Genomic DNA, 14,591 nt, shown 5'->3' on the forward strand with positions numbered 1-14,591 from the left:
CCTGCCTTGGCGTTTTTTACCCATGATAAATAATATTCTAGCTTTTTCGAGCACAGAAGTATACTCCTTCTCGACAGGCTTGCGTCGTCTCGCTATGTCTCTACAAAAATTTCTTTATGAATTCTTATTTGTTGTTCTTGCAGACTAAAATTTCTTTCTTCGCTGCTGTTAGCAATTGGTGAAACTCGGAGAGTGCCGAGGGTAGCGACAGTTTTTATTTAGGCTTGATCCTTGCAAAATGGAAACGCCGGCTTCTCTTAACGCCGCTAAAGTTTGTTTACCTTGTGGCAACCAATCAATCTAAGTATACATTTAATAATAATATATTACAATGTATACATTTATATTAATATATAGGTGTACGAGCTACTAACGCTTTTTACATTCTCTATAATGGATTTAATTACCAAATCCGTTAATCCGTATTCTTAAAGTTTTATTATTCTTATGTTTCCACAGATAGTCAGAAAAACATGTGTAGCTTTTTCAGCACAGTTGAAGTAATTTCCAAAGTAGTAAAAAGTGATATAAGCACAAACGTATATCACGCTCGTCACGTTAAAATGTACGCAAGGGGACGCTTCCTAAAACGAAAGTAATAATATTTAATTGCACAATTTCAATTATACTAAGTTGAGCACAAAAATTTATTATTACCAATCTGCAATTTATTAAATAACGGCGTATCAATGCAGAATATTTTATAAATTGCTGTAAGTCTCTTTAGTGTCCTCTTCAACGGGTTGAATAAATTTTCTATCCACACAGCAAGTCCACCACGGCACCTACTTGGGCAATTTTTACGTTTCTTTATTTTTATTAGCGTTTCAAATTCTTGCCTCTTTGCTTTGGATAAGATTCACCAGAGCTCATTCTGATTTCCAAGTTACGCTGAAAGATAATACGTTCGTAAGAACGAGCATTCATCAAATCACGAATCTCTGAAACGTCGGTTCTTAATTATTTTATCAGACTCGTCGTCTGATTTAATGAATAATCTTTACCTTGCTGGTGCATCTCTCGACTAAATTATCTTCTAAGATGTCATCCTCATTAATTGAACAGAGGAAAAATTGTACAAAGAAGCTATTGTAGTTGTAAAATGTGCATGAAACTATAGTAAATATTACAGTAATTACTATAATTTTGTGTGCTTTTTTCGCAACTACAGTAGTTTTTTCTATAAGGGAATATGTTCAGGTCTATAAAATTTTTCATTATTTTTTGCTTAGTGACCGCAGCGTTCTTCTGAGAAGCTCCTTCTCGACGCACTACCTCTAAAATCTCTCGGGCCTCTCGGAGCAATCCCTGTGCGCGTCTGACTTGTAACACTCGGCCCCGCAATAGCCTAGGCCACATCGCAGACAGGTATACAGGCTCTTGTTATGCACCTGTTATGAGAATAGAAACTCATCCGATTTAAAAGAATGATTTCTAAAAAAAGTCACGTGACGAACAGCGTCATGTCTCATTGGTTACGCCGATCACATGTGAAAAGCCAATCAGAATACAATTCTATCTCAGCGAGACGACGCACTGCGCACTTTTCGGATAATGCTCGCTAGTTTAAATTAATCGTTGAAAAGCGCTAGAGAGGATTATAGACAATTGTGGAGCGATTAGAAGAAGTTCGAGCGGCACCAGAGAACATTACCAGGAGGAAGCTCTTCGACAGGTAAATGATCTAAATTTTGTTTTGTTTCGCCGACGATCTGAATGAAGGTTTATCGCGTGAAGCGTGATCCATTTCGATTATTCTAAAAAACATAAGATTATTACGTTTCGCCCGAAAATATTTTGACGTCGAGGCAAAATGTTTCACCTTTTTCAAACGTTCTATCGCGCTATTTTTTAATATATTCAAGTGAAAGGGTAAAACCAAACGAGCCAGTAGTTTCATTGTAGGGCTCCGAAACAATACACGAGGCACGAGGTTTTCTGAGTAAGTTGCGATTAGCTCATTAATATAAACGCAGGTTTAGATACATCTCACGAAGAATATCATGTTGCATGAAGGAAGACCAGTGGCGAATGGCATACAGCACTCTAATTTCATAATTAACCGTAATTTTGTAGTGAATTTTAGATCCAACGTACTTATATGATGCGCTAATAAAATTCCCCTTTTTATGTAACTGAAAAATTACTTTTGTGTACCGTTCGATATTTATCTTATCGAAATGTGACCTATCACGAATCTAAAATCATTGTTGCTCGAGTCTTTGTTTTGTTATGCTATCCATATGCCACCGGCCTATGTGTCGGTCTGTTTATACGAAACACGTCTGAACTAGTTTGAAAAGATCAAGGAACTGGATGTATCAAAATTCCGACAAACAAATATTTGACGGCACGTTAAATCCCTTGATATAAACAAAAATGTCGATGGCACAAGATTCATCCTCACAAAAGTAAATTTTTCGCGCATCTCAGATAATTCGCGACCAGACTCGCTTTTTATTAAAGAATTTTAATTCCCGCGTGAAAGGGAGGAATATAAATTGCCACTGACTCTTGCAGCAAAGCGTATATAATTGTGTATTTTTCGCGATAAAACGAAATAAAATATTTGCATGTAGTGTCATAAATCGCCGCCAATCTAAACTCGAAGTTTCGCGATCGACAATAATTGAATTACAATCGGCGGGTTGGGCGGAAAGTACTATTGAGTCTATAATTTAACCCCAATATTCCTATTTATTTCGAAGATGGCTTATCGAAAATAAACCTGTTTTACAATATGTTAATGAAAGCACTCTAATATAAAAATTATAACTATTACAATTTATATGCAGATCTTACATTAGAAATTGCATTGTTATTATTGAACTGCAGGTTTATTTTCAATCCATTAATGTCTTATATTTGCTTATGACTATTTAGCTATAATTTCATCATCTATGCTTTTCGCATTTAAGATAGTACATGTAACATATCACAGACAGTTTTTCCATGTTAAAATATACGTATACTTACATATAATGCAACATATTCTATATTTTGTGTTGTAGCGTTATTCCATCAAAGTCAGATGACTGCACAGGAGTGGAAAAAGAAGGGCGATGAAGATTTTAATCACGGAAATTGGTCTGAAGCCTTAAGTCACTACACAAACGCAATTAAACTAGTAACAGAGGACAATGCTGAGAAGGCAGTATATTACAAATTTCGAGCCGCCACTTATTTAAATATATGCGATTACGACAGAGCGATTAAAGACTGCGATAGTGTGTTAAAAATATGTTATAATGATGCAGAGGCACTGTATCGCAAATGTCAAGCACTAAAAGCAGTAGGGAGATTCGAGGAGGCACTTCGGAACGCGGAGATTATTATTTCATCTATGCCCGATAACAGAATTGTTCAATCCGTAATATCGCAATTACTTAAAATTCTACAAGAATGTCGGGAAAATGCAAGAATTAGTACCGAGGTAAATATACATAAATATTACAAAAGTTTATTAACTCACAAGATATGATAATTTTGTCTAGATAATATAAAAATTATAACAATTTTTTTATACTGAATATATTACTAAGAGTTTTTGTTACATTTAAAATTTGACAAACAAATTTAAGTTTTAATCTTCTTATTATAAAATTTTTATCGGGTAATAGTCTACACACCCTGTACGTATATAAATTAAGTCATATATAAATATAATCTTTCACAGTTATCTATATTTTTATTACATATCATTATATTCAAACATATGTTTAATTTTACTTTATACTATAGGTATCAGAAATGATGGATTTAGTATTTAACATGAAAGCAGATAACCAGAAACGTGAAAACGCTATGAATAATCTGTTTGTGCTCGCACGTGGGAATGCTGGTGCCGAGGAGATCCTTAAGAAGGAAGGTATACACAAACTCGCACAACTTGTAAAAGCTGAAGAGAACGAGAAAGTGACTTGTACCGCGATTCGTATTGTAGGAACATTATGCAAAAATAATATTAGTCGAACCGAGTTCGTTGTGAAATATGTCGGTTTGCTTTGGTGTCTGGAAATGATAAACTGTACGTCTATAAGAAGAGTTAACGCGTCTCAATACTGTTTACAGGTAAATATTAACGAGTGAAATACGTGTAGTTACGTATATCATGTACGTATTTCAGTAATTAAAAGTTTATTGCATATTTCGGTTTCAGAATATATTAAACACTTACAGCGGCATGACTAATAATCCCGATTCAAAACTTGACAAGGCTTTATGCAAGAAGTATAAAAAAGAAATTTTCATGATTCTGTCGTTCTTGTTGAATAGTATAACGAGTAGAACGATATCAGGTCTTGCTAGAGACGCATTAATAGGACTTATTACGCGCAACATTCATTATACCGCGTTGAACTGGGCCAAACGATTAGTCGACCTTGGCGGCTTGCAAAGATTAATGGAGGTGGCCAGTGAAACGATGAAATATGAATGCGAATCCTCGATGGACATCACGTCTTCCACGCGAACTATAATCAGTGTGTGTTTAACAAAAATATATGAAAACATGTGGTGTGAAGATGATAAGAGAAAATTTGTCAACGCCATTGCGGAATTTATTGAAGATAAATTGCGTTTGTCTGACATAGACTCTAATAAAGTATGAATTTTGTAACTTCCGATCTTTTTTAATTATTTAAATTGTTTCAAAATAAAAGGCCGAGTATCTTTTTAACTGTAGCTTATTTGAGTAATTTGAACTCTATTTTTAAAGCAAATATGTCAAAGAAGATTTCTTTTTCAATTGTCCATATTGTATATTCTGCAAGTTTTATATATTAAGATACAATTATAACAGAATTTAATCGAAGTTTATTGAAGAATATAACTGTTACCATCTACTATATTTTCTAAAGCTTAATTTACTCTTAATTAAAGATTTATCCTATTTTCAATTCGAGTTAAATGACAGCAGGTGCCTTGATTTTTTAAAACAATTAATTATTGAAAAACGAAACGTATAAATCTATAAATTGTTAATTGATTGTTTTACAGGTGCGCATAGTACTTGCGATAACAACCTTAATATTCGGCTCGTTAGATGATGTTGTGGACGTAATTATTTTTAATAGACTGATTTCTGATATGATGTTACTAATGTCAAAAACGAATGACCTGTTGCAACAGAAAGTAGTTTGCGAATGTATCGTCGCCGCTATAATCAAATATAATACGGCTAACGTGTTTATATGTCGAAATATAAATACATTAGAGAATCTGTATCAATCTAAGGATGATTCAATTCGGGTTCAAGCGTTAGTGGGTTTGTGCAAATTGAGTAGATTCGATGACAGCTTTTTACGCGATAGTGCGACCATCGATCCATTCACCGATAAAGCGACGAAGAAATTAACCAAGATTTGCAGACAATTATTGATCAATCCCAAGAAAGAGGATGATACGATATGGGCCATTAAAGGCCTATCGTATCTCACTTTCGACGCCGAGATCAAGGAGAAGTTCATCGAGGATCAACGTTCGTTCAAGCGCGTCGTTCAAGTGATGAACGAACTCGCCAAGACTGGCGATCAATCAGTACTCTACGCCGTGGCCACGACGTTGGTGAACTTGTGCAACGCTTATGACGATCAGGAACTCATACCCGAGATGAAAGAATTGCTAATGTTCAGCTCGTATCACCATTTTTTCGCGCGAAGTCAGAAGCTGAACCACGACGAATTTGTGACTAAAAGACGGTGCGCGTTAGCGAAGGCCGATGTAACCAGCGCTCTGGTAAGTCTCGCTAAAACGGACAGCCAGAACTGCAAGGAATTAGTGGCCCGCGTTTTCCACGCGATATGCAGTCAACAGGAGTTGAGAGAAATAATTGTTCAACAAGGTGGCACGGAAGCACTATTGTCGTTAGCACTGAGTGGCACAGACAAGGGAAAAAAACATGCTTCGCGAGCCCTGGTCTATCTAGGACTCAGGAGACATCCCGAGGTTGCGTTTTCCGGTCAGATAATCATGGAGGTTGTACGGCCGATGGTAAATCTTCTGAACCCGGAGTGTTCCGTGTATGAGAATAGTGAGACTCTAACAGCTTTGCGCAATCTAGCTAGTGTCAATGACCACACGCGACAACGTATATTCAACGAGGCAGGATTTCCGAAAATCGCTGATTATATGAATTCAAAGCATTACATGTTGAAACTCAGGTCCGCGCAACTTCTAGACAATTTGACATTATGCCGTGAAGTTGCTATTCGATGTTACAAGCAGGACAATTCTGATGTTATATCTCTTGTGTCCGAAACATTGTACGCGGACAAAAATGAAAATATGTACAAGGTAAATGCTGGAGTTCTAACAAGGGTCACGGCGATCAGCAAATCAACTTGCGAGAACATTCTCAACACGGATCCCACGCTAAAAGAACTAAGCAATTTCCTCGCTAATTCAGACGGTGACTTACAATGTAGGGGTATTAAAATTTTGCTAAATATAATGAGAAACTCGAAAGATGCTGTTGCAAAAATCATCGAAACAGACGTAATGGAATCACTGAGGACACTGAGCAAAAACGATAACGCGCAAAACAAGGAGGTTAAGGAATTAGCATCCCTTGCTTTAGAGATTGTTGCGGAATGGGTAACTAATCAAGAGAAACGTAGCAAAGGATATGAATCGTCACAAAGCATTGATAATAAAGAATACATCGATTAAGAAAATCATATGTAAATGTTAATTGCGATCTGTGTCATTTTAATAGATGTCATGTTAATATCATATAAATGTCATATTAATAGAATATTATTTCTTCTTTAATAAATGAGAGCACAATGTGTATAGTACAATTAAGAAATAATGAAACTTTGCATTTACTAGACCTTGCACTTTTTACCCGCAATAAATAATATTCTAGCTTCTTCAAGTACAGAAGTACACTGTTTCTTGATAGGCTTGGGTCGTCGCTATGTCTCTGCAAAAATCTCTTTCTGAATTCTTGATTGCCGCTCTTGCAGGTTAAAATTTCTTTGTTCGCTGCTGCCAGCAATCGGTGAAGCTCGGAGAGTGCCGCGGATGTACAGACCGTATAGACGTTTTCATTTCAGCGCCTAATTCTTGCAAAATGGCAACTAATGAACCTAAGTATATATTTAATAATAATATATATTATAATATATACATTTATATATAAATCTCTAGTAAAGAGCGATTTACACGTAAGCGCCGTATGTTTGCCACACGTTAAAGTGTACGCAAGCGGAAGCTTTTCAAACGCAAATAATAATCAAACAAAAGAAATGGTTCAATTCGATCCAACTGGCATTAATATAATATTTAAATACACAACGTTTCGACCAATTATTCTCCTCACGGTCGAAAAATAATCTATTATGATTGGTAAATTTTCTTACGGTTACGACAAAAATTTTGTTACGTGCAATGGCCTTTACAGGCGTACGAAACAACTTGAAGTAATTTATAATGTGCAATATTAATTTTATAATTTATTATACATGTAGTACAAGAAAAGCAAGTTCTAAATGATAGCTGAGAAAATTTACGGACTGATTTTTAGAAAATATATTGGTAGAATTTTACTGTAAAATTTGACAAGAATTGTAAATTGTTTAAATCAGAAATCTCGGTTTACGACCGACGTCGCAAAAATGTGGCTTGAATCCGCTCAGATTTGTGCGCAGGAAATACAAAATCTACTGGCTTCAAAATTGTATGCAGTGGAGCTTTAAATTATTTTTATTAATAATACATGACATAATTATACTTACAATAAATTACTTATAATAAAAATAATTATGTATTTGTGATAATAAAATAAAGTAATTTCGGTAATAAAATATATTGGTAATAGAATATATCTCGAAGCCGCGGATATACATATATATATATTATATATATATATATATATATATATATATATATATATATATATCAATATATATAATGCAATTCTTTTAGATTCAATATTAGTGAAAGCCTGCAGTTTAATTAAATCGAGTTACTATTATCTATTATAGTCCAAAAGTTTTAGAAAATAGAAACAATTCAAACGATTTAAAAAAAAAAATTTTTTTTACTATTATATCGTTACAAAGTACACGAGATTAGGCATGATGGCTTGATGCGCTTGGATATAACAAAATGACGGCCTTTCGCTTGCCTGCCACCGCCGCTGTCTAAATATTACAAAAAATACGATCGATTAAAAATCGTTAGCTTATCGCCGCAATATCGTCTGTTCCGGATTCTGCGAAAAATCAATCTACGACCTTTCACGTGGCCGAGAGCGCGCGCGCTTTCGAAAATCACGTGACGCGCGCCTCATTAGTCGGTTACGTAGCTAGGAAAAGCCAATCAGGATGAAATTCTATCGCAGGGAGACAGCGCTCGGTACTCTTTTCGGATAATATTCGCTGGTTTAAGTTAGTCCTTGAAAAGTGCTAGGATCGTAAACAATCGTGGGGCGAGAAGAAGAAGTTTGAAGGTGCGATACGAGCGAACATTACAAAGAGAAAACTATTCGACAGGTAAAGGTTCTACATTTTGTTCTGTTTCGCTGCGACGATCAGAATAAAAGCTTGCCGCGTGTGACGTGATCCAATTCGACATAATATAAATATTCGTAGAAACGTAAGATTATTACTTTTTGCTCGAAAATACTTTTACATATTGTCGAAACAAGTAATGCAAAAGCTATTGTATAACATGTTTAAGTGAAACGGTGAGGCCAAACGAGCCAGTAGTTCCACTATAGGATTGTTAAACTACATACGAGGCACGAGGCACGAGGCACAAAGTTGAGTAAGTTGCGATTAGCGCATTAACTAGCTTAAACGCACAATTTTAGATGCATCTCACGACGAATCTTATGTTGCATTGTAGAAAAAAGCGACAAATGCCATGGCACTCTAATTTTATAATAAGTCGTAATTTTAAAATTGATTCCAGATAGAACGTACTTTAACGATGCGATAATAAAGTTTCCCTTTTTATGTAACTGAAAAATTAAATTTTGTGAACTGTGATATTTATCTCATCAAAATGTGACCCCTCACGAATTTAAAAATACTGCAGCTCGAGTCTTTATTTTCTTATAATATATCCTTACATTATCGGCTATTGTGTAAGTCTATTTACAAGAAACACATCCGAACTGATTTGAAAAGACAAACGAACTGGATGTGTAAAAAAACTGATAAACAAATATTCGGTTGACGGCCCGAGTTAGATGCCTTCATATAAAGAAAAACGCTGAGATTCAATATCACGCAAATAAATTTCTCGCGCGTCTCAGATAATTTGCACACTTTTCCCAGACAAGTGTAAATCGCGCCAGATTTTTGCAGCAAAGCGAACATAATTGCATTTTTTGCAATAAAACGAAATAAAATATTTGAATGTATAGTAGTGTCATAAATCGTTGCCGATTCAAACTCGAACTTTCCCTTTCGCGATCGACAATAAATAATTGATTTAAAGTCAGCGGGTTGGAAGTATTATTCAGTCATAATTATAAATTCCACTTTCTAATATAAAAATTTTGGCAACTACAATTTATTTGCAGATCTTACACTAGCAATTGCATTGTTATTTTTCGATCCCTTAATGTCTCATACTTGCATATAATTATTTAGAAGTAATTTCATATATACTCTATGTCTTTCGCATTTAAGATAATACGTATAAAATATCACGAGAGTCTTCCCACGTTAAAACATATAATGCATCATATATTTTATGTTGTAAAGATATTCCACCATGGCAGAGTCAAATATGACTGCACAAAAATGGAAAGAGAAGAGTAACGATAAGTTTAACAAAGGCATTTGGTCAGAAGCATTGAGTGACTACACAAACGCACTGAACCTAGTAAAGAACAACGCTGAGAGAACAGTGTACTACAAAAATCGAGCTGCCGCTTTATTGAAGCAGGGCATTTATGAGGAAGTTATTAAAGACTGCAACAATGCGTTAAAGATATGTTGTAATAAAGCATTGTATCGCAGATGTCAAGCACTAGAAGCGTTAGACAGATTCGAGGAGGCATATCGGGACGCGGAGATTATTATTTCATCTGACCCCAATAACAAAGTTATTCAACCCGTAAAGGAGCGCTTACATGAAATTGTACAAGGTTGTCGTAAGGACCCACATCATAGTGCCACGGTAAATATACATAACTATTACAAAGGTTTATCAACTTGCAAGACATATTAATTTAGTCTAGATAATATAAAAATTGTAACATAATTCTTGTACTGGATATATTAGTAAAAGTTTTTATTTCTCAAAATACTACACATGATTTGACAAATGGATCTAAAAAAACAGTCGTTTTTGTTCGACTCAACTGGCCAAAATCAATATATTAATAATAACTTGCACAACGTTTCGACCGATTTCCGGTCCTTTTCAAGTGCGTTTCTCGTAATCTATCCGCAAATCCGCATACAAAAATCGAACGAAAACGACTTTTTTTAATTATTTACTGGCAACGAAAATGGATTTAAGTTTTTTTTCTTATTACATAATTTTTAATTGCTATTTGATTAATAGCATACTCGCTACGTAGATAGAAGTTACATAACACAAATATTATCATTCACAGTTATTTTCATTTTTATTACATATCATTATGTTTAAGAATACGCTTATTTTTACTTTGTATTAGATATCACAAATGCTGGATTTAGCATTTAACGTGAGCGCAGAAAAGAAGAAACGTGAAATCGCTATGACCTCTCTATTTATGCTCGCACGTTACAAAGCTAGTGCCGAGGAGATATTCCAGAAGGAAGTTGTATCAAAAATCACAGAACTTATAAAAGTTGAAGAGAATGAAAAAGTGATTTGTAGCGCGATTCGTATTGTGGGCGAGATATGCAAAAACAATATTAAACGAACCGAGTCCGTTATGAGATATGTCGGTTTGCTTTGGTGTCTGGAAATCATGAACAGCACGTCTCCAAAGATAGTCAACGCGTCTCAATATTGTTTACAGGTTGATATTATCAAACAAAATAATACGTACAGTTGTACATATTTACACATATTTTAGTAATTAAAATATTATTGCATATTTTGGTTTCAGAACATATTGAACACTTACAGCGGCATGAATAATGAACGTGATGCAAAACCCGATAAGACTTTGTGCGAAACACACAAGAATGAACTTGATATGATTTTGTCATGCTTATTGAATAGTATAACGAATAAAATGATAACAGGACTTGCTAGAGACGCAATAATAGAACTTATTACGCATAACATTCATACTGCATTAAATTGGGCCGAACAATTGGTCGAGCTTCGCGGTTTGCAAAAATTATTGGAGATAGCCAGTCAATTGGAGGAATACGAATCCTCGCTCGACATAACGTCTTCCACGCGAACTGTAATCAGTATGTGCTTAGCAAAGATATATGAAAACACGTACTGTAATGATGATAAGAGGACATTTATCAACGCCACTGAAGAATTTATTAGGGATAAATTGCTGAAATTTGACACAGAATCCAAAGTATGAATTTTGAAATTACCGGTTTTTTTTAATTACTTAAATTAATTCAAAATAAAGTCTATAATTTCTAAAGTCTATAAAATTCAAATTAAACTCTATAATCTCTAAAGCAATTAAAAAATTAAAAATGTCAAAGAAAATTTATTTTTTAATTGTCGATATTGTATAGGTACTGTGTAACTTACACATATATTAAAAATATTAAAATACAATTGTAACGGACTTTAATAAAAATTTACTGAGTATAATTATATCATCTATCGTATTTTCTGAAGCATAATTTACTAAATATTTTTCGTATTTTCTATCAAAATTAAATAACAATGTAGCTGCCTTGATTTATTTTTCATTAATCAAATATTGCTTTACGTAAAAATTTATAAATTGTTACTTGATTGTTTTATAGGTGCGCATAGTACTTGCGATAACAACTTTAATATTCGGTCCGTTAGATGTTGCGGAAGCAGTTATCTTTAAACCAGAGATTTTTGAGATGATCTTTGCTATGTCAAAAACGGATGACATATTGCAACAGAAAGTGGTTTGCGAATGTATCGTTGCCGTTGTGACCAAATATAAAAAGGTCAGTGTATTTATACGTCGAAGTGTAAATATATTAGAGAACCTGTATCAATCTAAGGATGATTCAATTCGGATTCGAGCGTTAGTGGGTTTTTGCAAGTTAAGCAAATTTGACAAAAGCATTTTGAGCGGTTGCACAACTATCGAACCGTTCGCAGATGGAGCGACGAAGAAATTGGCCAAGGTTTGTACACGAGTCTTAATTAATCACAAAAAAAGAAAGGACATTAGAACATGGGCCGTTGAAGGCCTGTCGTATCTCACTAGCTATGTCGAGGTCAAAGAGGAGTTGATCAAAGACCGACAAGCCGTTAAAGCGATGATCGAGCTCGCCGAGACTAACGATCAATCGGTTATCTTCGGCCTGACCATTATATTGGTAAACTTGTGCGACGCTTATGACAAGAAAGAATTCATACCCGAGATGACAGAATTGGTAATGTTTATCAGACGTTATTTTTCCGAGGAATATCTGACCAAAGATGGCAACGACTTCGTGGAAAAAAGACTATGCGTGTTAGCGAATGCCGGTGTGACAAGCGCTCTGGTAAACCTCGCTAAAACGGACAGCTGGAACTGCAAGGAATTAATAGCTCGCATATTTAAAGCGATATGCAGCCAACATAATTTGAGAAAAATAGTTATTGATGAAGGCGGTACGGAGGCATTGTTGTCGTTATCGCTGAATGGCACAGACAAAGGAAAAAAGTATGCTTTGCGAGCCCTGGTCCATCTAGCTTACACGATATTTCCTGGAATTGCAGTTTTTGGACAGATAATCATGCAGGCTGTTCGGCCGATCATAAATCTCCTGAACTCGGAGTGTTCCGTGAATGAGAATTGCGAGACTCTAACAGCTTTGTGCAATCTAGCTAGCATCAACGACAGCATGCGAAAACATATATTCAAGGAGACAGGATTTGAGAAAATCGAGGACTATATGTATGACGATAACATCATATTGAAACGAACATCCGCAGAACTCATAAACAATTTGGTATTATGCCGTGATGTTGCTATCCAATATTTCGAGCAGAGACCTTATCAAATTTGGCATCTTACACTTTTTTTCATGGACAAGGATGAAGATACCGTTAAGGCAATGGCTGGAACAGTAGCGATGCTGACGGCGGTCAGCGAAGAGGCTTGCGAGCAAATACTCTATTTGAATTCCTCGCTAAAATTCCTATACAATAACTTACTTTCTAATCCAAACGGTGATATACAACGTAAGGGTATCAAAATATTGTTAAATATAATACAAAATACAAAAGACATTGCTACAAAACTCATGAGAACAGACATAATGGAAGCATTGAGGGCATTGAGCAAGGACGATGCCGTGCTAAACAAGGAGATCAAAGAATTAGCTTTAGAAGCTGCTGCAGAATGGGACAAAATCAGAATGAACGACAAAAGTGACGAATTATCACAAAGCACTGATAATTTAGAACATATCGATTAAAAAAATTATATAAATGTTAATTGGGATTTTACAGTCATATTAATAAAATTATTTTTTTTTATTTAATAAATGACAGCACAATGTACAATATAATTAATAAATAACGAAACTTTGCATTTACAAGAATCTTGCCCCTGCGCTTTTTATCCAATAATATTCTAGCTTCTTCAAGTACAGAAGTACACTCTTTCTCAACAGGCTTGGGTCGTCGCTCTGCGAAAATCTCTTTCTAAATTCTTGATTGCCGCTCTTGCAGGTTAAAATTTCTTTTTTCGTTGCTGCCAACAATCGGTGAAACTCGGAGAGGGCCGCGGATGTATAGACCGTATAGAAGTTTTCATTTCAGCGCCTAATTCTTGCAAAATATCAACTAATGAACCTATAAGTATATGTTTAATAATAATATATATTATAATAAATACATTTATATTCTTATATAGGTGATGTACAAGCTATAATATTCATGCTTTTTACGTTTTCTAGAACGGATTCAAATGCCGAGCATCTTTGAAGACCCCATTGCTCATCATATTCTTGCAGAAAGAAACATATAGCCAGCCTTCTCGGCACAGTTCAAATAATTTCCAATCTAGTAAAAAGCGATTTACACGTAAGCGTCGTATGTTCGTCACGTTAAAGTGCACGCAAGCGGAAACTTTTTAAACGCAAATAATAATCAAACAAAAGAAATGGTTCAATTCGACCCATTTATCAATTCGACTGGCCATTTATTAATATAATATTTAAATACACAACGTTTCGACCAATTATTTTCCTCACGGTCAAAAAATAATTTATTATGATTGGTCAATTTTCTTACGGTTCTTACGGTTACGACTAAAAATTTGTTATGTGCAATGGCCTTTACAGGCGTATGAAACAACTTGGAGTAATTTATAATGTGTAATATTAATTTTATAATTTATTATATATGTAGTACAATCTAATGATATTTGAGAAAATTAACGGACTGATTTTTAGAAAATATATTGGTAGAATTTTACTGCAAAATTTGACTAAAATTGTAAATTGTTTAAAATAGAAATCTCA

The 14,591-nt window shown here is 34.7% G+C and overlaps 2 protein-coding genes and 1 pseudogene across 3 annotated transcripts; 2 read left to right on the top strand and 1 right to left on the bottom strand.

Annotated features, from left to right (window-relative positions):
* Nucleotides 1-5: 5 nt before the first annotated feature.
* Nucleotides 6-1,359, bottom strand: LOC139823222 (uncharacterized; annotated as a pseudogene).
* On the top strand, nucleotides 1,239-6,722 carry LOC139823285 (protein unc-45 homolog B-like). The gene is made up of 5 exons (XM_071795661.1): nucleotides 1,239-1,675; nucleotides 3,012-3,433; nucleotides 3,742-4,071; nucleotides 4,160-4,603; nucleotides 4,999-6,722. The coding sequence occupies exons 2-5, from the start codon at nucleotides 3,032-3,034 to the stop codon at nucleotides 6,667-6,669; spliced, it is 2,847 nt and encodes a 948-aa protein (XP_071651762.1). The 5' UTR covers nucleotides 1,239-1,675; nucleotides 3,012-3,031; the 3' UTR covers nucleotides 6,670-6,722.
* A 1,660-nt stretch (nucleotides 6,723-8,382) lies between these two features.
* Nucleotides 8,383-14,090, top strand: LOC139823192 (protein unc-45 homolog B-like). Of its 2 annotated transcripts, none has more exons than XM_071795588.1 (6): nucleotides 8,383-8,498; nucleotides 8,686-8,772; nucleotides 9,720-10,137; nucleotides 10,643-10,972; nucleotides 11,063-11,494; nucleotides 11,901-14,090. In XM_071795588.1, the coding sequence occupies exons 3-6, from the start codon at nucleotides 9,730-9,732 to the stop codon at nucleotides 13,539-13,541; spliced, it is 2,811 nt and encodes a 936-aa protein (XP_071651689.1). In that variant the 5' UTR covers nucleotides 8,383-8,498; nucleotides 8,686-8,772; nucleotides 9,720-9,729; the 3' UTR covers nucleotides 13,542-14,090. The 2 variants fall into 2 exon arrangements, with proteins under 2 accessions (XP_071651689.1, XP_071651688.1); XM_071795587.1 differs by having other exon boundaries at nucleotides 8,396-8,601.
* The last annotated feature ends 501 nt before the right edge of the window (nucleotides 14,091-14,591 follow it).

Source organism: Temnothorax longispinosus, chromosome 12 (genome assembly GCF_030848805.1).
Source record: "Temnothorax longispinosus isolate EJ_2023e chromosome 12, Tlon_JGU_v1, whole genome shotgun sequence".
Taxonomy (NCBI): Eukaryota; Metazoa; Arthropoda; class Insecta; order Hymenoptera; family Formicidae; genus Temnothorax; species Temnothorax longispinosus.